This window comes from Schistocerca cancellata, chromosome 2 (genome assembly GCF_023864275.1).
Source record: "Schistocerca cancellata isolate TAMUIC-IGC-003103 chromosome 2, iqSchCanc2.1, whole genome shotgun sequence".
In the NCBI taxonomy this organism is placed as follows: Eukaryota; Metazoa; Arthropoda; class Insecta; order Orthoptera; family Acrididae; genus Schistocerca; species Schistocerca cancellata.
The window spans coordinates 339,741,063-339,764,184 of NC_064627.1; the positions used below are offsets into that span (position 1 = coordinate 339,741,063).

The 23,122-nt window shown below is 45.2% G+C and overlaps 1 protein-coding gene across 1 annotated transcript in view; it reads left to right on the top strand.

The window, feature by feature from the left end:
• Positions 1-23,122, top strand: part of LOC126153857 (uncharacterized) — a 1,728,205-nt gene that overhangs the window by 1,673,307 nt on the left and 31,776 nt on the right. Inside the window, exons 54-55 of the mRNA XM_049916098.1 lie at positions 10,098-10,369; positions 16,794-18,290. Of these exons, the coding sequence (XP_049772055.1) occupies positions 10,098-10,369; positions 16,794-18,290 (1,769 nt within the window). The remainder of the gene's footprint in view (positions 1-10,097; positions 10,370-16,793; positions 18,291-23,122) is intronic.

Consider the following 23,122-nt stretch of genomic DNA (forward strand, 5'->3'; position numbering starts at 1 on the left):
TTTGCAGATGATACTAGTGTTATAATAAATCCCTTTAGAGAGAAAGCAACAGAAGAATTAATAAATGATATTTTCCAAAGAATTATTAAGTGGTTCTCTGAAAATGGACTCTACCTAAATTTTAAAATATCACACTACATTCAGTTCTGTTCAAGAAAGAGAGTCATACCAGCAATTAATGTAGGACATGAGCAGGTGTCAGTAAGCAGGGTATAACACTTCAAAATTTTAAGTGTATGTATTCATGAAAACATGAACTGGGAGAATCATATTACAGACCTTCTCTAACAATTAAGTTCTGCTACTTTCGCTCTTCATATAATTGTTAATCTTGGAAAGAAATTATCAACCCACTGACATGTTCTCCATATCTACACTCAGTAATGTACAGAATAACTTTCTGGGATAACTCATCACTTAGGAATAAAATACTGATTGCACAAAAGCGAGCAATAAGAATGATATACGGTGTTCACCCATTTGCATCATGTACATACCTTTTCAAGGAGCCAGGCATTTTAACTGCATCGCCACAATAAATGTTTTCGTTAACGAAATTCGTCATACATAATCCATCACAATTTGAGAAGAACAGTGACATAAGTACAGTCGTGCTCAAAAGTATCCGAACAACCTGAATTGTATTTCGCCTGATTAGAATGCAACCCACATAGCGCAGCTGTCTAGCAGGTCCTCTAAGCGCCCCTCGGTACAGTCGTTTGACTATTGAAAATGGTTCCAACAAGTCACCACTGGAAAACACTACTCTGTATCGCAATAACTCAAGATGTAAAGTAATACCAAGGTACTACAAATATCAGGGAACATCTTATCACAGATAAGACGGTTCTTCAGGCTTGTAAGCTCACATTTATTGCAATAAATAGCATACATGTAATGTTACCACTCTCATTATTACGTCAGATAGGTAATTCACGTATTAAGTTCGTCGTATTCATGATTTCCTCTTCAAAATAACACACCGTACTTATTATTTAACACAAAATGACATTAAAAATTTAAGATATTCACGAGCAGCTAGTTGATAATATGTATGAACTTCAAATGACACGACGAACCGCCTCGTTCTGCATATGGATTCAAACCCAGGTCATGCAGACTAAGCAAAGATTACGTGACTGACGGAGACAGAATGATGCATTGCCCAGTGCCTGTAATGATAAAGGGCCCATTTAGGTCAGGCATATTTTATACAGAAGTGGAAGAGAGAGCACCACTAAATTCCACAATCCGCCTGCATTGCATACACACAGAAATTACTGTTACAGTGTACTATTGGAGCCCAATGAGTGAATTGCATATTTTCCGGTGAAAAAGAGCACTGGCAAACAGTCTTCGTTACATTAGGTTACTTAAACTGGTGTCACTCTGTGCTAGAATTTATGGTCAGCGACTAAATATAAGGTCAATGAGTCTGATGCCGGTTTTCCAACTGTGAAATACTTTCCTGCATTATGGAAGTGAATATTAAATCTGAACTAATAATGCGAAAATTTTGAAGTTGGATAGCTTACAATGAAACTCTTTCTGTTTATTGCAAAGGAAAACAATTGATTTTCTAAAACATTCTCTGCCATACACATCTTGAAACAGGCCACGTCGACCAAATCTTGTGGAAGAACTGACAGCGACGTATAACGGAAGGCAGTAAGATCCCTTGGCTTTTGGTTTGGCAGTATTTGACAGCAATTTATAGGCACAAGTAAATTAAGAAAGGCAGCGCGTTTTTGTTACCAGTTACGTCTTCATCAATTACTTTACTTTTAATGTAATCTGCGAGTAATTGCTGATGTTTGATATTAACATGAAAAGGACTCCGTAGACAGGGAAAGAACCTCTTCTTGAGCAACTACTTCTATAATGACCAAAAGGCATTAAATGATCTTCAAGCACATAAGTTCCAGCAACGGTACGAAGAAAATGATAGTAACAATGACGGTAATAATCGAATTATCCGGTAACTTCACACTTCACAGTGGATTTTCTCGAACTAAGAAGTTTGTTGAATTAGAGAATATTTCAAAATGGCTTTACATCGAGGCTATGATGCCTAGAAGAGTCTTTACATCCTGCTGACATGAGAATAGCATAATCTCCACGTCAGAAGATTGCTTCTACTTAACCATTTAATATACTCGCATTTTTTCCACCGTGACTAATTTTGTAAGCTAAGCACATCATCCGTTACAGCACACTCCTGAGGCTGGGAAATGTGGCCACAATGGTCTGGTGGAACGAATTCTCACAGGTGCAATGCGTGGGTTCAGGCATTTACTTTTAAGGGGCACAAACAGATTTACTTTACCTCTGGTAACCTCAAGAGAAAGACGTTATAATCTAGAATCCGCATTAAACATAACGTTCCTTCATTATCACTTGGGCAGAGCCGGTTTACGTTGGGAAATGACATAGGCGGAAGTCATGGTAAACAGAAATACTGTCTCCAGTAAACTTACTCACATTAGAAAATTTTATTTACTTTGATGAAACGATAGCCATTTAAAGGAACAGGGCTCTTATTTTCCTTGTACTTGATTGAACTAGAGACGTTGAAAACTTTGGTGCTGGACTGTGATTCGAATTCGTATCTCATCTTTCGAGGATCTGAATCTCTCGGAACAGTATAGTTCAATCATTTCGTTCCTTTTCCCAAGACTGCAATCTTCTCTAGTTCTCCTCCAAAGGTAAGTATGTGGGTCCGAATCCTGATCCAGTTCAAAAATATTCATAATTTCATTTCAAGCCCTATCACGTGCATACCAGTCTGCTAGTGAAAATTAACGTGCGTTTGTAATGTCTGTTCATGTGTTGCCAACAATCGCAATAGGTGTCGTTATTTCTGGTCAAACACGCACACATCTTACTGTTGGTGAGTAAGCAAGTGTTACTTAAGCTATGTTCGTGGATGATAAAGAAGGACGGTAGGTGTGCGGTTCGACTATCGCTCAGGCACAAAAATTTGTATCCTTACTTTAGATTCAAACATCGAGCATCTGGTAAGAAAAACCGATATGTAACATATGATTTTACTTAGTTAATAATCCGATTGCGTGCTGGGTTCGTATCTCCGTCACAGAACTTCACATCATGCGCTTCATCTTTAAATGGATGAACACTTTGTTCCTTCTGAATGGAGGCATATCACAGGTCTTTCGTGGTTAGTTAACAGGGACGAAAGAGTCTTTAAAGGAGTTCCGGTTTATTACAAAAACTGTCGTTTTTTTTTAAGAAAGTATAGATTTGGTTACTGATTTTGGCGAAAATTTCTGTAATTCGTGCCTCTTCATGACTACTCAGATTAGATTAGATTAATACTTGTTCCATAGATCATGAATACGATATTTCGTAATGATGTAGACCGTGTCATTTTAATGAAAGATTTCTTTACATACCATGGTTCAGTTTCTTTGCAAAAATTTTTTTACTCTCTCTCTCATTCTCTTTTATTTGTATCTCTCTCCATCACTCTCTCTCTCTCTCTCTCTCTCTCTCTCTCTCTCTCTCTCTCACACACACACACACACACACACACACGCACACACGCACACAGTCTTTTTTAATTTTTATTTGTTTGTTGTGCTCGACAATCGGCGAGGCACGAACACGTTCGTCAATGATTTTCTTAGTTTTGAGTACACTTACGGAAGATATGTAAAAACAACTATCAGAGTTACTAGAATGAGATTTTCACTTTGCAGCGGAGTGTGCGCTGATATGAAACTTCCTGGCAGATTAAAACTGTGTGCCCAACGGAGACTCGAACTCGGGACTTTGGCCTTTCGCGGGCAAGTTCTCTACCATCTGAGCTACCGAAGCACGACTCACGGGCGGTCCTCACAGCTTTACTTCTGCCAGTATCTCGTCTCCTACCTTCCAGACTTTACAGAAGCTCTCCTACGAACCTTGCAGAACTAGCACTACTGAAAGAAAGGATACTGCGGAGACATGGCTTAGCCACAGCCTGGGGGATGTTTCCAGAATGTGATTTTCACTCTGCAGCGGAGTGTGCGCTGATATGAAACTTCCTGGCAGATTAAAACTGTGTGCCCGACCGAGACTCGAACTCGGGACCTTTGCCTTTCGCGGGCTTCGGTAGCTCAGATGGTAGAGCACTTGCCCGCGAAAGGCAAAGGTCCCGAGTTCGAGTCTCGGTCGGGCACACAATTTTAATCTGCCAGGAAGTTTCATGAGAGTTACTGATTCATGAAGCTTAGTTTGCAGTCAGTTCTGAGTATTATTAGTAACTACGCTCCAGTCCTTAAACCCAGTTATAGTAATGTGAATCAGACGGATTACGTATTCCAGGCCGTAGCAGCCGCGTCTTTGAGACGTCAGCTATGGTCACTTCCCAGCCCACTGTAGAATCACATCGGTTCGTTTTCTTCCCGTTGGTAATGTAACTGAGATTTGGCAACAAGGCAAGGTATATTTGGCAACTCTGTGATCGACGAGTTACTTCCTGGTGTGCACGGAGTTAAGCCTCAAAGTTCACTTGATTTTTCCTGTCATTTCCATTGAATAATCTGAGTTGTTATTAACGCTTGAGCTGTAACAAAAGATTGTAAATTTACGGTTTTCAGCCCAGTAAAGTCGTTGCACGTGAAAATCGCATCTAATCTCGTCCTTTAAATAGCGGTTTACGAGTTCTAGCAACTACTGGACTCGCAAGAGGAGACTGGGACGCATGGCTCTTCCCTAGCTCTGTGGAAACGTGCTAACCTGAGAGAAAGCGTCTGTTATGGTTTGCGGTTGCAGTCTTGCTGACTCTAACGTTTTTATCCCTTCTGTGAAAGAGCTACAAGCACTCAGATCACACATCGATAAGGAAATCGCAAGAAAATGCTTTCGGCTCATAGTGCAATGGTGAAAAACTTACAATGCTGCACAACAGGTAACGCCTCTTTCCGCTGCTGACAAACAAATTTTGGGTTTCTAGGAATACATAACTTTATTTATGAAATGCCACATTTGCATACCACTTGAGTATGACACAGCATACCAATCAAACAAAGACCCAATCGAAATCTAAGTGAGTAGCATTTTACTAATTCGTGCCGATAGAGGCACGCTTGTGTACAGATACTTAGTTTTATTGAAACAGACTTTCGTCGTAAGGTTATCGTGGGAAGTTTTATTTCATTTCTTATAATACAGTGCACAATTTTCGTACGGTTTCTTTTAGTGTTGTTAAAACATTAGTTAACATGAGAGAGAAATTAATCATCAACGATATATGCGAATTCTCTGATGTTATCTATAACAGTCTAACAATGCACATGCAGTTTATTGATTACATGCATGTAGAAAACTTGTTCTGAGTTAAAGCTGTCAAACAAGGTTTTATGAAGAATAAAATGCCACTGCCACACGACAGCTAATGTAGAAAATACTTTTCTGGCGTATTTTGGCACGATGCGCTCGCCCATACGTAATACAAAAGTTTCGAGATGCATCTACAACCTGGCCATCTATTAAACCTGAAAAGAACAAAATGTCGCAGAAGTTAGCCCTTTTTCCATATGCGACTATTTTGAGTTGAGAAGTGAATTATGTTCAAAGTTCCATTAGATCGATAACTTCAACAGACAGCAGTATGGCGTTTTATAAAATATAGCAGTGAATGTACCCAAACTCGCGACGTCTGCAAACAGTGCGTGACGCTTACCGTTACGCTACTAGCTGACACAGAGCTAAAACACCTCCAGAACTCAACAACAATTCCTCCAGAACTTGCGCATTGCACAGTGCTGTGAGATAATGCATATGACCGGATCTAGACTTCTGAGAGACAGACAGTTACAGCTTTTCTTCTGCACTGCACGACGCTTTTAAGAAACAGATAGCGCAATAGAGTAGCTCAAGTCGAAAGGAACACTTCCTGTTTAAATTTCTGCATACTACACTGTTGGCAGTTCTGTGCAGGTATCAGTTACGTGATTTTATAGAGTCTAATGTATGCACTGGGTAGCCGAGACAGCTAGTTCATGGCGATTCGGTCAATCAAGTAAATGAATGTACTGAACATGCTGCAAACCACTACAGGGAGTCTTGTGTGTCAGAATTCTCATCCAGTGTGGCGCAACATTGTTATGATAGACAAAGTAGTGATAGAGAAGAGAATTTGGTGGTCTCTTGGACTGATGCTAAGTTGATATACTTATGGTCTGGGTTCGATTCCAACTTCTGATGATTATTTTTGATAAGGAGAAACAGATTCTGTTCTCTTCCGGCTACGCCGAGTGAAGAAGGTATAATGGCATTGTGGTCTGACTTTCATGTTAAACATGATATTCCTCCTCTACCAAGTAGACGTTAGGTTGGACCACAATAAAGTCAGGAGTCGCGACATGTAGAAACTCTATCAACAGCAACTTTTCTTATCCCAGTTATTTATTTCTAGTGACGAAACCAACGCTATGTAGGGTCACAGGACACTTATTCCATCTTTTATTTGAGCTTCTGTATGTCGATAAAATTGGTTCTGATCTGGGAAAGCAAACTCAGACCGCCCTTAACGCGGAATTTGATCCCTTCGTGACAATACAGCTCGACTGCAATTTGTTGTTGGTTCAAAACTGCAGATTCCTCAACATCTCCACATATTGCGCGTGAAAGGGTTCGAATCCTGGCCCGGCACTAAAGCTTTCATTATGTATTATCAAGCTCTAGCATGAGAACACCTATCTGCTGGTGGGTAATAATTTTGATTTTTAATGTATTTTCATTCGTTGTCCACACTAACGGTATCTGACGTTTTTGAGTCCTAGTAAGACACAGAACTGTTGGCGAAATCATTGTAAATTCAAGGATGTTATGCCGTGCTGCTGGTGGAGAAAAATTCGGTAGCTGAGGTCTCTTTGTGTGCAGTCAACAACGATATGTGTGGGGCTCGATTCCCAGTCAGCACTGAACACTTCGTCGTATTATTTCTAGGTCGAACACGCTCACATGTCGCTGCTGGTATAACAAACCCATTTTTAACGTTCGTTTTCTCTAGAATATAACAGCGATAGGTGCCAGGTTGGAGTCCTGGGAAAGAAAAAATTAATGTTTCGTCTCGTCCTTTCAGTTAAAACATCTGGCTACTGCCGAGAAAATCCGATATGTCACAGTTGACTGTGCTTCGACGACAATCAATTAGGTTCTGGGTTCGAATCCCTGTCCAACACAAAACTTTACCTCACTGCATTTCAAGTAAGTTAATTGTGAAGAATCAATATTTAACATCTCTCGTAGTTCGTTAACAAGGACAATAGATGCTGGGTAGGAATTCGCGTCCGTTAACAATGTTTACGTTATGTAATTTAAAGCTGATATTTGCTAACTGATACTGTCTAAAATCGAGGTATATCACTCACTATATGCCTAGTCAGGAATGACTGTTAGTTTCCGTCAGTCACGAAGTCTTTGCTTAGTCTGCAAGACCTGGGTTTGAATCCATATGCAGAACGAGACGGTTCGTCGTGTCATTTGAAGTTCATACATATTCTCAACTAGCTGCTCGTGAATAACTTAAATTTTTAATGTCATTTTGAGTTAAATAATAAGTACGGTATGTTATTTTGAAGAGGAAATCATGAATACGACGAACTTACTACGTGAATTACCTATCTGACGTAATAATGAGAGTGGTAACATTACATGTATGCTATTTATTGCAATAAATGTGAGCTTACAAGCCTGAAGAACCGTCTTATCTGTAATAAGATGTTCCCTGATATTTGTAGTACCTTTGTATTGCTTTACATCTTGAGTTATTGCGATACAGAGCAGTGTTTTCTAGTGGTGACTTGTTGGAACCATTTACAATAGTCAAACGACTGTACCGAGGGGCGTTTAGAGGACGTGCTAGACAGCTGCGCTATTTGGGTTGCATTCAAATCAGGTGGAATGCAATTCAGGTCGTTCGGATACTTTTGAGCACGACTGTACCTAGGGCACCAGAGGGGAAAAAGAATTTCGTTACCCATTATTAAAGCTGTCAGTGGCTTAGAGAAGAGTTCAACATACAGCAATAAAAATTTTTGATAATTTCCTTACTAACATAAAATATCTGACTGGCAGAGAAGCAAGTTTCATATCCAGTTTAAAATAATTTCTCGTGGAGAACTCCTTCTATTCCATTGACTTTTTTTTAAGTGTAGTGATATGAGTAGGAATAAAATGATAATTTGTTTATTAATGCTAACACAAATATGTAAACACATCCGGTAAACTGACTCGTTCACTACAGACGTAAAATTTAACCGACAGGAAGAAGATGCTGTGATGTGAAAATGATAAGCTTTTCAGAGCATCCACACAAGGTTGCCGCCGGTGGCGACACCTACAAAGTGCTGACATGAGGAACGTTTCCAACCGATTTCTAATACACAAACAGCAGTTGACCGGCGTTGCCTGGTGAAACGTTGTTGTGATGCCTCGTTAAGGAGGAGAAATGCATACCGTCACGTTTCCGACTTTCATAAAGGTCGGATTGTAGCCTATCGCGATTGCGGTTTATCGTATCGCGACATTGCTGCTCGCGTTGGTCGAATTCCAATGACTGTTAGCAGAATATGGAATCGGTGGTTTCAGGGGGGTAATAAGGAACGCCGTGCTGGATCCCAACGGCCTCGTATCACTAGCAGTCGAGATGACAGGCATCTTATCCGCATGGCTGTAACGGATCGTGCAGCCACGTCTCGATCCCTGAGTCAACAGATGGGGACGTTTGCATGACAAGAAACATTTGCACGAACAGGTCGACGACGTTTGCAGCAGTATGAACTACCAGCTCGGAGACCATGGCTGCGGTTACCCTTGACGCTGCATCACAGGCAGGAGCGCCTGCGATGGTGTACTGAACGACGAATCTGGGTGTACGAATGGCAACACGTCATTTTTTCGAATGAATCCAGGTTCTGTTTACAGCATCATGATGGTAGTATCCGTGTTTGTCGACATTGCGGTGAACGCACATTAGAAGCGCGTGTTCGTCATCGCCACACTGGAGTATCACCCGGCGTGATGGTATGGGTGCTACTGGTGACCTCTTGTTCGCATTGGCGGCACTTTGAACAGTGGACGTTACATTTCAGATGTATTACGACCCGTGATTCTACCCCTCATTCGATCCCTGTGAAACCCTACATTTCAGCAGGATAACGCACGACCGCATGTTGCAGGTCCTGTATAGGCGTATCTGATTACAGAAAATGTTCTACTGCTGCTCTGACCAGCACATTCTCCAGATCTCGCACCAAGTGAAAACGTCTGGTCAATGATGGGCGAGCAACTGGCTCGTCACAATACGCCAGACACTACTCTTGATGAACTGTGGTATCGTGTTGAAGCCGCATGGGCAGCTGTACCTGTACACGCCATCCAAGCTCTGTTTGACTCAGTGACCGGGCGTATCAAGGCCGTTATTACGGCCATAGGTGGTTGTTCTGGGTACTGATTTGTCAGGATCTATGCACCCAAATTGCGTGAAATTGAAATCACATGTGAGTTCTAGTGTAATATATTTGTCCAATGAATACCCGTTTATCATCTGCATTTCTTCTCGGTGTAGCAATTTTAATGGCCAGTAGTGTAACTAACTAACTGAGAAATTTCACAGAAGTTTTGCCACATACGTTTTAAGATTATGACTCTTGGAAAAAAGTAGAGAGTAGGGATAGTGGGTAGTAGAGCACTTGCTCGCGGAAAGGCGAAGGTCGCAGGTTCGGATCCCCGTCCGACAGATAGCTTTAATCTAGCAGAAAGTTTCAGATTGGCGCACACTCCGCTGCTGAGTGAAAATTCATTCCGGAAGGACACTCTTATCTGTTGTGTGGTTCAAATGGTTCTGAGCACAATGGGACTTAACTTCTGTGGTCATCAGTCCCCTAGAACTTAGAACTACTTAAACCTAACTAAGCTAAGGACATCACACACATCCATGTCCGAGGCAGGATTCGAACCTGCGACCGTAGCGGTCTCGCGGTTCCAGACTGTAGCGCCTAGAACCGCTCGGCCACCCCGGCCGGCTATCTGTTGTGTGATTTTGGGGAATCAAATAAGTGTAAAGATGTACGTGTATGTGTGTGCAGAGAAGCTGCTGGGGCTGTACGGCACGGAGGACAAGTCGCTGAGCAAGTCGACGTCGATGGGCCCGTCGCGCACGGGCTCCATGTCGAGCCACGAGAGCATCCTGCGGCTGGAGCGCGGCGCCTGGCCCGGCGGGCACGCGGCGCGCGCGGCGATGGGCCGCGGCCAGCCGGCAGACGCCTGGTACACCGACGAGGAGCCGCCGCCCACCAAGCCCAAGAAGCAGAGCAGCCAGATCGCCAAGGAGCTCTCCGACATGGTCGTCTACGTGCAGGTAGGCGGGCGCCCTCCCACAGGGCGGTCCCCCACTGGCACGTAACGCGCTTTTTGTTTCTGGCTGGTTTGTTCCTGTCTTCCACCTTTATCTAGGTTCTGCTTATGTTTCAATCTACTGCACCAGAGTGTTCTGTAATCAGTTCGTCATTCACAGAAAAATTGAAAGGCTGGTAGAAAGTTGACCTGGGGGAAGATAAGAAACTTGGATTCCAGAGAAATGTAGGACTGACTCTATGACTTAACTCAGAATTTACTTCGGAGAAAGGCAAACGTACATTTACATCGTCTACAGATTTAGAGAAAGGTATTGACAATGTTGACTGCAATACTAACTTTGAAATTCTGAAGGTAGCAGGGGTTGTTTATTTAGTATAAGGCCATCATCACATCACATCATCATCATCAGCAGCAGCAGCAGCAGCCAATTCAATCATTAAATGATGTGGCCTCTTCGGGTAGTGGATTCAGGTAGGCTTTCAGCAGTCTTCTCCAAGTGGGACGGTCTTGGACAGTTCTCTGCCAGGTGTTACCAGCGATCTTTTTGATGTCTTTGTCCCATCTGTCTGGTGGTCTTCCTCTAGGCCTCCGGTGCTCTCTCGGACTCCACTCCAGTACTAGCTTCGTCCATCTGTTGTCTTTTCTTCTTGCGACGTGGCCAGCCCACAGCCATTTCAAGGAACCTACCGTCTCTAAGATGTTAACTTTCGTCACAGACCGGATGTCATCTGCCCTTTTCCTATCCTTTCTTGTATAGCCCAGCATTGACCTCTCCATGGCTCTCTGTGCTGTCCTAAGTTTCCCTTTTGTAAATGAGTTCAGTGTCAATGTCTCGCAGCCATACGTCATCACAGGAAGAATTCATTGACCAAATACTGCTTTCTTCAGGTTTACTGGCATTTTTGATCTGAATACTGTTGAATTCTTCCCAAATGCTTGCCAGCCAAGCTTGATGCGTCGATAGATTTCTGGCCTTATGTCTCCCTTCATATTTATAATCTGGCCAAGGTAGACATATTCACTGACCTCTTGTAATAGACTGTCCTTGACTTTCACATCTCCAGCTGGGACCCATTTGTTGGACATTACTTTTGTTTTGGAAAGGTTCATGTTCAAGCCAACCAGCTGACATTCCGATGCAAGATCTGTAACTAAGTTTTGGAGCTCTGCGAAGTCTTTGGCCAGTAAGGCAATATCATCAGCAAATCTCAAGTTGGTAATCCTTCTTCCATTAATTCTAATTCCCTTACCTTCCCAGCTCAGCTTTGACATAGCCATTTCCAATACATCAGAGAACACTGTTGGGGAGATGTGATCGCCTTGCTTGACACCCCTCACGATGTGGAATTCTTGAGTTGATTCGCCGATGTTAACATAAGCTGAAAAATTCTCGTAGATTTTCCTGAGCACTTCACGTCATATAAGGAAACATTTTTCTTTAACAATACGTCAACAGGTATTTAACACATAGAAAAGAAAGTGCTGATTATAAGTTGATTAAATTTACTATATTTACAAAGCACAGAAGATCACAGGCTTATGTCCAATGGTATGGAGGTCTGACTCATGTTTAAAGACTAGTTCGAGGGCCTTCAATTCCTGTTTGGCTTTAGTTGTATGTGATCAAATCCTTGGAGTTCTAAGGGTAGTCCAATGTTTTCTGCTAATTCCTTGGGATTAACAGCCTCCGTCGTGCTGTCTGGTGGGTTGGCACTTTCAACTTTTCTCAGCAGGGACCAGGCTTTCCTGCATCAGATGCAGAAGTCTAAGGCCTCAGGTGTTTCAGTCCATGCATACGGCGAGCTGCGTCGATACTGTGCTTAAGTTCGTCAGCTACTTTACAGTCATTGTTGTCGCAAAACTGTTTGTACAGGGTTTCACACTTCTCCGTGCGTTCGGGTATATATACGTTTCGGAAGCCCCTTGGGACACATTTCTTTGCTGTGGATAGTATAGCTCCAATTGACCTTTTACAGTTTGTGCTTATTGGTGGTATACATCCCACACATTTGTCCGGATTTTCAGAAAATGCAGACCACTCGGCTCTTTCAATGTTCCATCTACGTCACGGAAATGATCTTATTACAGGTACGCTTCTAACTATTTCGAGATGCAGTGGGTAATGTTGGCTGTGCGTGAAATTGTGCAGGACTTTCACTGACACTAACAATACTAGTCCATTGTTGTCAGAAGACACAAACATAAATCAGGTTGTGATCTGTTCTCCAGGCACTAGAACGGAATGTACACTTGTCTTTAGCGTCAAAAACAAGACGGAGGCTGTGTTCTGCAGACCAGTCAACCTGTGTGTTCTGATGTCCATCGTTACGTTTGTATTTCCGTAGTCCATGATGTCCGTAGAAGTCTCCCAAGTACACTGTAGGGTAGTCACCAGTATTTAGCACATATGCTGGCCACATGGTTCCTGGTGGTTTATAGATATTCACAACAGTTATTTCACCAATTCTGACAGTGACTTCGTGGATATTATTTGTAGTGCCGGTAGAGAGAGTACGGGCCTTTTCCATACTTTTCCAGATGTACGTTGCTACTCCATAGACCCTGTCGTATGTAGCGCCAAGTAAATCGCATCCAGGTATTTTACCTCTTAAAGCAAGCAAGATCATGGTACAGGGTTTAATAGGTTATCCACAACCTGTACAGAAACGAGACTGCAGTTACAAGAGTCTATGGTCAAGAAAGGGAAGCAGTAGTTGAGAATGGGTTGAGTCAGGTTGTAGCATTTCTCCGATGTTACAGAACCTGTACACTAAGCAAGCTGTGAAGAAAACCAACAAATATTTGGAAAGTGAATTAGGGTTCAAGGAGGTTTCTATCATGTAAGGAACACTCAAATGAAACCGAGAGAGATGGAGGAAAGTAAGTAAACAGTTTATTACTTCAAATGTAATCGCCATAATTATTAATATATTTATGCCACTGTGAGACAAGGCCATTAATTTCTTGATGTAAAAATGTTTGCGGTTTCCTACGGAACGCCGGCCGTGCGGTTCTGGGCGCTGCAGTCTGGAACCGCGAGACCGCTACGGTCGCAGGTTCGAATCCTGCCTCGGGCATGGATGTTTGTGATGTCCTTAGGTTAGTTAGGTTTAACTAGTTCTAAGTTCTAGGGGACTAATGACCTCAGAAGTTAAGTCCCATAGTGCTCAGAGCCATTTTTTTCCTACGGAACTGTGAGTGTATCCAGGCATGCACCTCTTCGTCCGAAACAAATGGACGGTGGTAGGAGGGCCCACATATTGCGAAAGTTGTTTTGAGTATGCCACAGAAGCTTCGCTGGGAAGCCCTTACACATCCTCCAGACAGTCCGGATCTCTCCTTACGAGATTTACATACTTTGGAGCCTTGACGAAAGACATTCGATTTCCTTCGGACCAAGAGGTGCACGCCTTGTACAATCATGGTTCTGCAAGCAACTTCAAACGTTTTTCCATGAAGACACTGACCGTCTTGTCTCACCGTAAGATAAGTGTATTAACATTTATGGCGATTACTGTTGAAATGATAAAGTTTCCTTACATTTTCCCATTTACCTCATTTTCATTTGACTGAGCCTTATACAGTGCAGGTTTTCACTATCTGATGTCTTAGATGCTGGTGAGTATTCAAGGCTGTATAATCGTGATCCATGAAACTTTTCCCTTCGTAACATTTCGTCCAAATTTGCACTGGATACCATCAGAAGTGCTCCTGCATCCACTGAGTCCAGGCATCCCTCTGCATGAAACCTTTTGAATGGAAAAGTTTCGTGAACCATGACCATGCAACCTGAAAGGTTCACCAGCAACTCTGAGGTTTGCCATTGACATTTCAACTCTCCCGGTGCCTTGAAAAGAGGTTATAAGAAGAACTTCTATAAAAGAAAGGCAAGATACTGAAATGTGACGCAATTAAATCACGCGGTGCTCAGGGAACTAGAGAAGGAAATTTGACACTCAAAATAGGACAGGAATTTAGCCGTTTTGGTAACAAAATGGAGAAAGATAGGGTATAAAATGCAGACTGGAAATAGCAAGAAAGACATTTTCGTAAAGGGGAAATTAGCTGAAAACGAATTTCAGTTTGATTCTTAGGAAGTCTACGTAGCTGTCTAGAGTATGGCCTCGTACGGAAATGAAACAGGGACTGTAACCAGTTCAGACAAGGAGAGAACAAAAGTCTGTGAAATGTGGTACTTCAGAAGAATGCTGGAGTTTATAAGGGATTGCTCGGATTACTAATGAGATGGTAACTGAACCGAATTCAGGAAAAGATAAATACGTGACTAAAAGAGGGGATAACTGGGTAGGACACATTCTGAGTTATCGATGAATCGTCAATATGGAATGGAGGAAAGCGTTTGGAGGAGAGGCGGGGAGTCAAAAATTGTAGAGGGAGACTAATTCTTGAGTGCAGTGAGCATGTTGAAGTACTTGTACGCTGGAGTAGTCATCGAGAGATGAAGACGCTTGCACAGGCTAGACTAGAGTTACGTCAAGCCAGTCTTCGGACCGAAGACCCCAGCAACTACATTCTCTGTCTGTACCTTCTATTTTTTCCTGTCTACCTCTCCTTGCAGCACGAAGCTAATTATTCCTGAATATCCAAACAAATATCCTGGTAATCTGTCCCTTTCTCTCGTCAAATCTACCCTAAGAAATATCCTAGTAACCTGTCCCATTCTCTCGTGAAATCTTCATAGACTTCTCCCCTCACCTATTCTTGTTAGCACTTTTTAATTTCGTATCTTAACTGCCCACTTTATTTCTTCTTCGATAGCACCGCATTTCAAATGCTGCCTCTTTCTTCTTCTCCGTACATCTGGTGGTTTCTGTTTTCCTTTTACACACTACCGTGCTCCAGTCGAATGCTTTCAGGAGCATTTTACTCAGTTTCATACCAATACTTCGTACTAGATGAAATTTTTCGTTGACGAATGCTTTCTTCCGCCGTACCACTCCACATTTGATATCCTCTATGCATCGGGCTTTCTGCGTAATCTTGCTTCCTAGGTAGGAGAACCCTTGCACTTCGCTGCTATGTCGTTCGCAGGTTTTTTTGATAAAAAAGTCGTTATTGCGCTTTCTGTTACTCTTCATAGCCATCGTGTTTTCTTTCTTTATTTTTAAGCTATTTTTTGTTCTAATTATGCTGATTTTCGTTTCGCTGTACAAATACGAGGACTGCCAATGAATCAAAATAATAGCGTAGGCGATTAATCCTGAAACGGCAAATATTGCTTTATTTAATCTTTGTGACTGTCTCCGGTTACATAATTTTCAGATAATAAGCCCATAATGATGTGACAGCGTTGGCAGTGATGATGAAATGGTACTTTATACCACTACACACGCTTTAAAAAGACTCTCTCGCATAGGTGCCTGACGTACGTAACAAAATTGACATAAATGGTATACCGTTGACCGATACTGACCGGTTTCTCGTCACAACCAAGGTTACATGGAAGACAAACTACCTATAATTTGTCTAACATGGATAAGGAAGATAATTCCATACTCAATTAATCATAACACTTCAGTGATCATTAACTGCGCATGTTACTTCTGCTTCCGTAGATTTAGATGCACTTGCGCTAAACGCATTGTTCTCTGCTATTTTAAGTACTTTAGAGTGATCTGAAAACTAAAACGGTGGATCGCATGGTCTGCACTCTCCCTGTAAGATCCTCTAATTGAAACGTTTAATGACATACTTCCCCCCCCCCCCCCCCCCGCGATTCGTGGTCTTTTCTCGCTTCCCGCGCACGGGGTCCCGAGTTCGATTCCATTCTCGGCGGGGTCAGGGATTTTCTCTGCCTCGATATGACTGGGTGTTGTGTGTCTTTCATTATCATTTCATCCTCATTCACTCGCAGGCCGCCGTAGTGGCGTTAAAGAACTTGTGCAGCGGCGGCCGAACCGCCCCGCGAGGGGTCTCCCAGCCGCCAATGCCATACGCTCATTATTATTATTACTTGTTTTTTAAATGAAACAGTATGGTTCCAGAGGCCTTTTCGGGTCTCTAACATATGTGATGTATACATGCAGACTGAAGGAATGAATGGAAATATGTACCAAGGCCGGGACTTAAACCCGTGTCTGCTTCTCACTAGGCAGATGCGCTAATCAGTGCGCGACCCTGCCATAGTGGCTTTCCACACCTGCACTGGCTACGTAAACACATGTCGGTTCTCAATCACTACAACTGTGGAAAGCTACTGTGCCAGGGTTAGTGCAACTGCCTAGGCTGCAGGAGACTGTGATCGAACCCCGAGCTTGGCACAAAATTTCATTTATCGCTTCAGTCGTTTTATATATACACTTGTTTTTGGCCTAAAATACATTGACAATAATAATAGCCGAGCGAGGTAGTGTCGATGGAGGAAGATGTGAGCCTACTACATTCGTATGTTTCTGTATGCTCAGGCAATCAAGTTCCGCGGACTCAACACCATCAGCCCCAACAGCTCGGTCAAGTGCAAGCGGTCGGCGAGCACGGCTCCGGCAGTGGGCGGCCCCGCACTCAAGAAGAGCAGCATCGGCGGCATCACGCCGCCCACGCTGCCCTCGAGCGCGGCCGCCGCCGCCGCCGCGCCGCCGACGCCGACGGCGCACGGCTCCGGCTCGCTGTCGGCGTCGCCCGGCGTCGGCTCGGGCGGCGGCGCCGCGGGCTCCGGGCCGGGCGCGGGGGCGGGCAGCGGCGGGCCCAGCCCGGCGGCCGGCGGGGGCGGGGGCGGCGGCGCGGGGCCGCAGCGCGGCACGCCCAACGTCAACCACCCCTGCTACCAGTGCTCGTCGCTGAACGAGAACACGGCCAAGAAGCTGTGCCGCAAGCAGCCGCACGCGCTCGTCGCCCACACCGAGACGCAGCTGATGCGCACCTACCCGGCGGGCATGCGCATCGACTCGTCCAATTTCAACCCGGTCATCTTCTGGGCGTTCGGCATCCAGATGGTGGCGCTCAACTACCAGACGGAGGACGCGGCGCTGCACCTCAACGCCGCCATGTTCGAGCAGAACGGCCGTTGCGGCTACGTGCTCAAGCCGACCGTCATGTGGGACCGCACGCACATGATGTACCGCCGCTTCAACCCGTGGGACAAGGAGTTCGACGGGCTGCACTCGTCGCACCTTTTCGTGAACGTCGTATCGGGCCAGTACGTGAACCAGACCAACCTGCAGGCGAGCACCTACGTCGAGGTGGAGGTGGTGGGCATCCCGGTGGACTGCAACAAGCAGAAGACCAAGGTGGTGCAGCGCAACGCGCTCAACCCCATCTGGAACGACACGTTCTTCTTCCAAGTGATGTTCCGCGACCTGGCGTTCCTGCGCTTCAGCGTGCTGGACGCGAGCACGAGTCACGTGCTGGCGCAGCGCGTGCTGCCGCTCAAGTGCCTGCGGCCCGGCTACCGGCACGTGCGGCTGCGCTCGCCGCAGAACCAGCCGCTGCAGCTGGCCACGCTGTTCGTGTACTCGCGCGCCGAAGAGGAGAGCCTCGACTACGACGGCGTCTCCGTCGAGAACGGCGACGCGCTGCACGCGGGACGCGCGACCGCCGCCGCAGCCGGCGTCTCCGCGGGGGCCGCGTCCGCCGCGGGCGCCAGGGCGGCCAGGCACAGCCGCGAGCTGGCCGCCGACGCCGCCGCCGCCGTCAAGAAGGACCACGCCGCCGCCATCGGCAGCGTGCCGCTCAAGCGCCGCATGTTCTTCCTCATGGTGTACGGCGTCATGCCCGACGAGCCGTACACCATCCTCAAGATCACGCAGGAGTCGACGACGCAGGAGGTGGTGCTGCAGGCGCTGCAGAAGGCGGGGCTCAGCGCCGACCGCGTGCACGACTACATCCTGGTGGAGGAGGTGGCGCGCAGCTGGGAGAAGAAGGACCGCGACATCCCGGCCACGCAGCGCGTCCTAGACCTCGAGGTACGTCTACCTGTCCCACCATCTGGCGCTAAACGTTTATGCGTGAATTACTACTTCCGCACGCGAACCAGTCGGATTACACTACTGGCCATTAAAATTGCTACACCAAAAAGAAATGCAGATGATAAACGGGTATTCATTGGACAAATATACTATATTATAAGTGACATGTGATTAAATTTTCACGCAATTTGGGTGCATAGATCCTGAGAAATCAGTACCCAGAATAACCACCTCTGACCGTAATAACGGCCTTCATACGCCTGGGCATTGAGTCAAATACAGCTTGGATTTCGTTACAGGTACAGCTGCCCATGCACCTTCAACACGATACCTCAGTTCATCAAGAGTAGTGACTGGCGTATTGTGACGAGCCAGTTGCTCGGCCACCATTGACCAGACGTTTTCAATTGGTGAGAGATCTGGAGAATGTGCTGCTCAGGGCAGCAATCGAACATTTTCTCTATCCAGAAAGTCCCCTACAGGACCTGCAACATACGGTCGTGCATTATCCTGCTGATATATAGAGTTTCGCTGGGATCGAATTCAGGGTACAACCACGGGTCGTAACACATCTGAAATGTAACGTCCTCTGCTCAGAGTGTCGTCAATGCGAACAAGAGGTGGCCGAGACGTGTAAGCAATGGCACCCGCCGGGTGATACGCCAGTATGATGATAACGAATACACCCTTCCAATGTGCGTTCACCACGATGTCGCCAAACACGGATGCGACCATCATGGTCCTGTAAAGAGAACCTGGATTCATCCGAAAAAAATGATGTTTTGCCCTTCGTGCACCCAGGTTAGTCGTTGAGTACACCATCGCAGGCGCTCCTGTCTGTGATGCAGCGTCAAGGATAACCGCAGCCATGGTCTCCGGGCTGATAGTCCATGCTGCTGCAAACGCCGTCGAACTGTTCGTGCAGATGGTTGTTGTCTTGCAAACGTCTCCATCTGTTGACTCAGAGATCGAGAAGTGACTGCACGATCTGTTACAGCCCTGCGGATAGGATGCTTGTCATATCGACTGCTAGTGATACGAGGCCGTTGGGATCCAGCACGGCGTTCCGTATTCTCTCCTGAACCCACCGATTCCACATTCTGCTATCAGTCATTGGATCTCGACCAATGCGAACAGCAATGTCGTGATACGATAAACCGCAATTGCGATTTGCTACAATCCGACATTTATCAAAGTCGGAAACGTGATGGTACGCATTTCTCCTCCTTACACGAGGCATCACAACAACGTTTCACCAGGCAACGCCGGTCAACTGCTCTTTGTGTATGAGAAATCGGTTGGAAACTTTCCTCATGTCAGCACTTTGTAGGTGTCGCAACCGGCGCCATCCTTGTGTGAATGCTCTGAAAAAGTAATCATTTGCATATCACAGCATCTTCTTCCTGTCGGTTAAATTCCGCGTCTGTAGCCTGTCATCTTCTTGGTGTAGCAATTTTAATGGCCAGTAGTGTATTTGAAACACCTCGCCTGTGAACAACAATAAGGGGCAGGCGATGAGAAGCAGTGTTCTTGCATATAAAGCGTGGTAAAACTCAACCAGGTACATTGCACTCGGCTGCTGTGCGTTACAGTAAACAAGTACAGTGGTGACAAGAAAAACCATCGCATACTGTCAACGAGCGATCAGAAGCTATGCGAGTGCCAAGTTGATATTCAGTTTCCAGACTTCGCAAATCAAGAACCCGCTGTTACAACTGTGCAAACGGGCATCCTTCGTTCCCGCTGTTGTTCCGCGAATATAACGAATCTGTGAACTGTGGCGCTGCGGACACTTCATACTCGTCGACTTCTGCTCTCTTACCGAAGCAAGCAGAAGTCTAAGGATAGTCGCGACTTATTGTCGCTACGGAAGGTGAATACTCGATCTTGCTGCTGTAAAGTAGCACTGACGAGACGATATGGTCGATTTTCTGGGTGTGGTGGCGTTTAACGAAGCTATTTTTTGTGAGACCGTGGAGGGTGTAACACGAAAATTAATTGATACAAGATACACATCTTCAAATGTTTTCCATTAGACGAGGAGTGATATCTGGAATATGTTTCACGCTATAGCTCACGCTTCAGGCGAAAAACGTACAAATTTCGTCCAGTGCGAAACAAAATGGTTGTATTCTTGTTTTTTCCACCTCCACCATGAGAAAAAATGTGCTGCGACAAACGAAAACTGGGCACCTAGCAACGTCACTGTTATATCCCTGCAACAAAAAAGCGTGTTAATCCGGTTCTCATTTGGACATGGTAGCCTGCATTTGTAGGCTAACAGAGAGTTGTGTAGCTTATCATTCATTTCTGTAATTCATTTGAATAATTAATCACCGTTTAGAGATTGCAATTCATCCTCATATTATGTTTCCTGGTACTGGTGTTGCAAACTCGGTAACGCCTTGAAAGTGCCCAGTGAATTGGCGCAGTGGTTAGCACAATGGACTCGCATTCGGGAGCACGATGATTCAAACCCACGTGCGGCCATCCCGATTTAGGTTTTCCGTAACTTCCCTAAATCGCTTCAAGCAAATTCCAGGATGGTTCCTTTGAAAGTTCACGGCCGTCTTCCTCTTCATCCTTCCCAAATCCGATGGGACCGATGACCTCGCTGTTTGATCCCCTCTCCAAAATCAACCAACCAACCAACGTTGAAAGTGTGTATATGTCAACGTGCTTGTTAGACGTTTTCTGAGTACATATTAAAATAAATTTATACCAGTCTTCGAAAACGTTTTATCTAATAAATGTATGTATAAACAGCACAATATTCAATGTTAACTGACCAGTCGATATATTGGTAGGAAATCTGCTATTATCATTTAAGCGAGTTGCACATTTTGTGACATTTCAGAGTGCGCATAAGAATGGCTAAAAGTCGAAATGATGACTTTGTAAAATAAATAAATAGTAATTTACAGTTTAAGGCGGGAAATTTCTTTCACAACGTTTGCTTATGTAGCGGGAATGTCACGAGTCCGCGGTTATACTTGCGAACTCGTGTACTCGCTCCCCTTTCTGATCAAATGGAGTCCACTTGTACCCGACAACAGGCTCAGGTGACGAGTGGGTTGCGTTGGTGACCCACGAGTCGAGTCTGCGGGCACACGGAGACGGCGAGTTCCGAGGTGACGTCACAGGACTCGATGGCGAGTATAAAGTGAGCATACTGAGTTCATTTATGATCTCTACTGTCAACTTCGATTACATGCCCGCATCTCGTGGTCGTGCGGTAGCGTTCTCGCTTCCCACGCCCGGGTTCCCGGGTTCGATTCCCGGCGGGGTCAGGGATTTTCTCTGCCTCGTGATGGCTGGGTGTTGTGTGCTGTCCTTAGGTAAGTCCGCCGCTCGTGGTCTCGCGGTAGCGTTCTCGCTTCCCGAGCACGGGGTCCCGGGTTCGATTCCCGGCGGGGTCAGGGATTTTCACCTGCCTCGAGATGACTGGGTGTTTGTGTTGTCCTCATCATTTCATCATCATCCAGGAAAGTGGCGAACTTGGACTGAGCAAAGATTGGGTAATTGTACGGGCGCTGATCACCACGCAGTTGAGCACCCCACAAACCAAGCATCATCATCATCATCGATTACATGCTCGCTCACAATCAATCGGCCGAAGCATCCACGCTCCCAGGTGCAATAATATTGTGGTTGACTAATAAGTGATGTGCTTTATTCGTATTAGTTGCTAGTTCCACGATAGACCGAGAGATGGCATCACTTTCTTTAATTTCAAATGCTCGTTGATGGCAGTTTTGTCAGGATGTGTGCATGTGGCGGTAAGTTGCTGTGGGACCAAACTGCTGAGGTCATGGGTCCCTAGGCTTACACACCACTTAATCTAACTTAAACTAACTTACACTAAGGACAACACACACACACACACACACACACACACACACACACACACACACACCAGTGTCCGAGGGAGGACTCGAACCTCTGACGGGGACAGCCGCACGAACCGCGGCAAGGCGCCCAAGACCGAGCGGCTACTCCGCGCGGCTTGTGTGCATGTAAACAATGGTAACTGTCAAAAACATGGATGCCAGTAGGAATAACGCGTGCAATGTCCATGTTAGGAAAATGCTTTTCAGGGATGATTTGTACGAGTCTGAGGATGGTATAGACCCACAAGCACACCATCCGGCAGTTGGATTTTTCTAATTTTTTATAATTATTTTACGTGTAGTTCAGAACTCAAATCTCAATCACTCAAAGCAGTCTTTATCATGTGGCTAGGGCCTCCCGTCGGGTAGACCGTTCGCCTGGTCCAAGTCTTTCGATTTGACGCCACTTCGGCGACTTGTGTGTCGATGGGGATGAAATGATGATGATTAGGACAACACAACAACAAGTCCTGGGCGGAGAAAATCTCCGACCCATCCGGGAATCGAACACGGGCCTTTAGGATTGACATTCTGTCACGCTGACCACTCAGCTACCGGGGGCGGACACTCAAAGCAGTACATGCAACTCTCAAGAGTTCCCGACAAAATCGACTTTGTAGATTTCCGAGGAACTTAATCTAATTAACTTAATTTCGGACGATTTTTACGACGAGCCGCGTAGTTCATTTAATCAATATCTAATCACCATTTTTTGTGAAAAAATGCACATCTTTTTTCTGATTACATATCCCACATACTGCAAATACAAATTCTTATTTATCGACTTTTCAAGTCTGTTAATAAATACTGCTTAATTAAAAACAGTGTTACAGATTTATTAACAATCTTTTAGCCGGTCCCTGTGGCCGAGCGGTGCTAGGCGCTTCAGTCCGAAACCGCGCTGCCGCTACGGTCGCAGGTTCGAATCCTGCCTCGGGC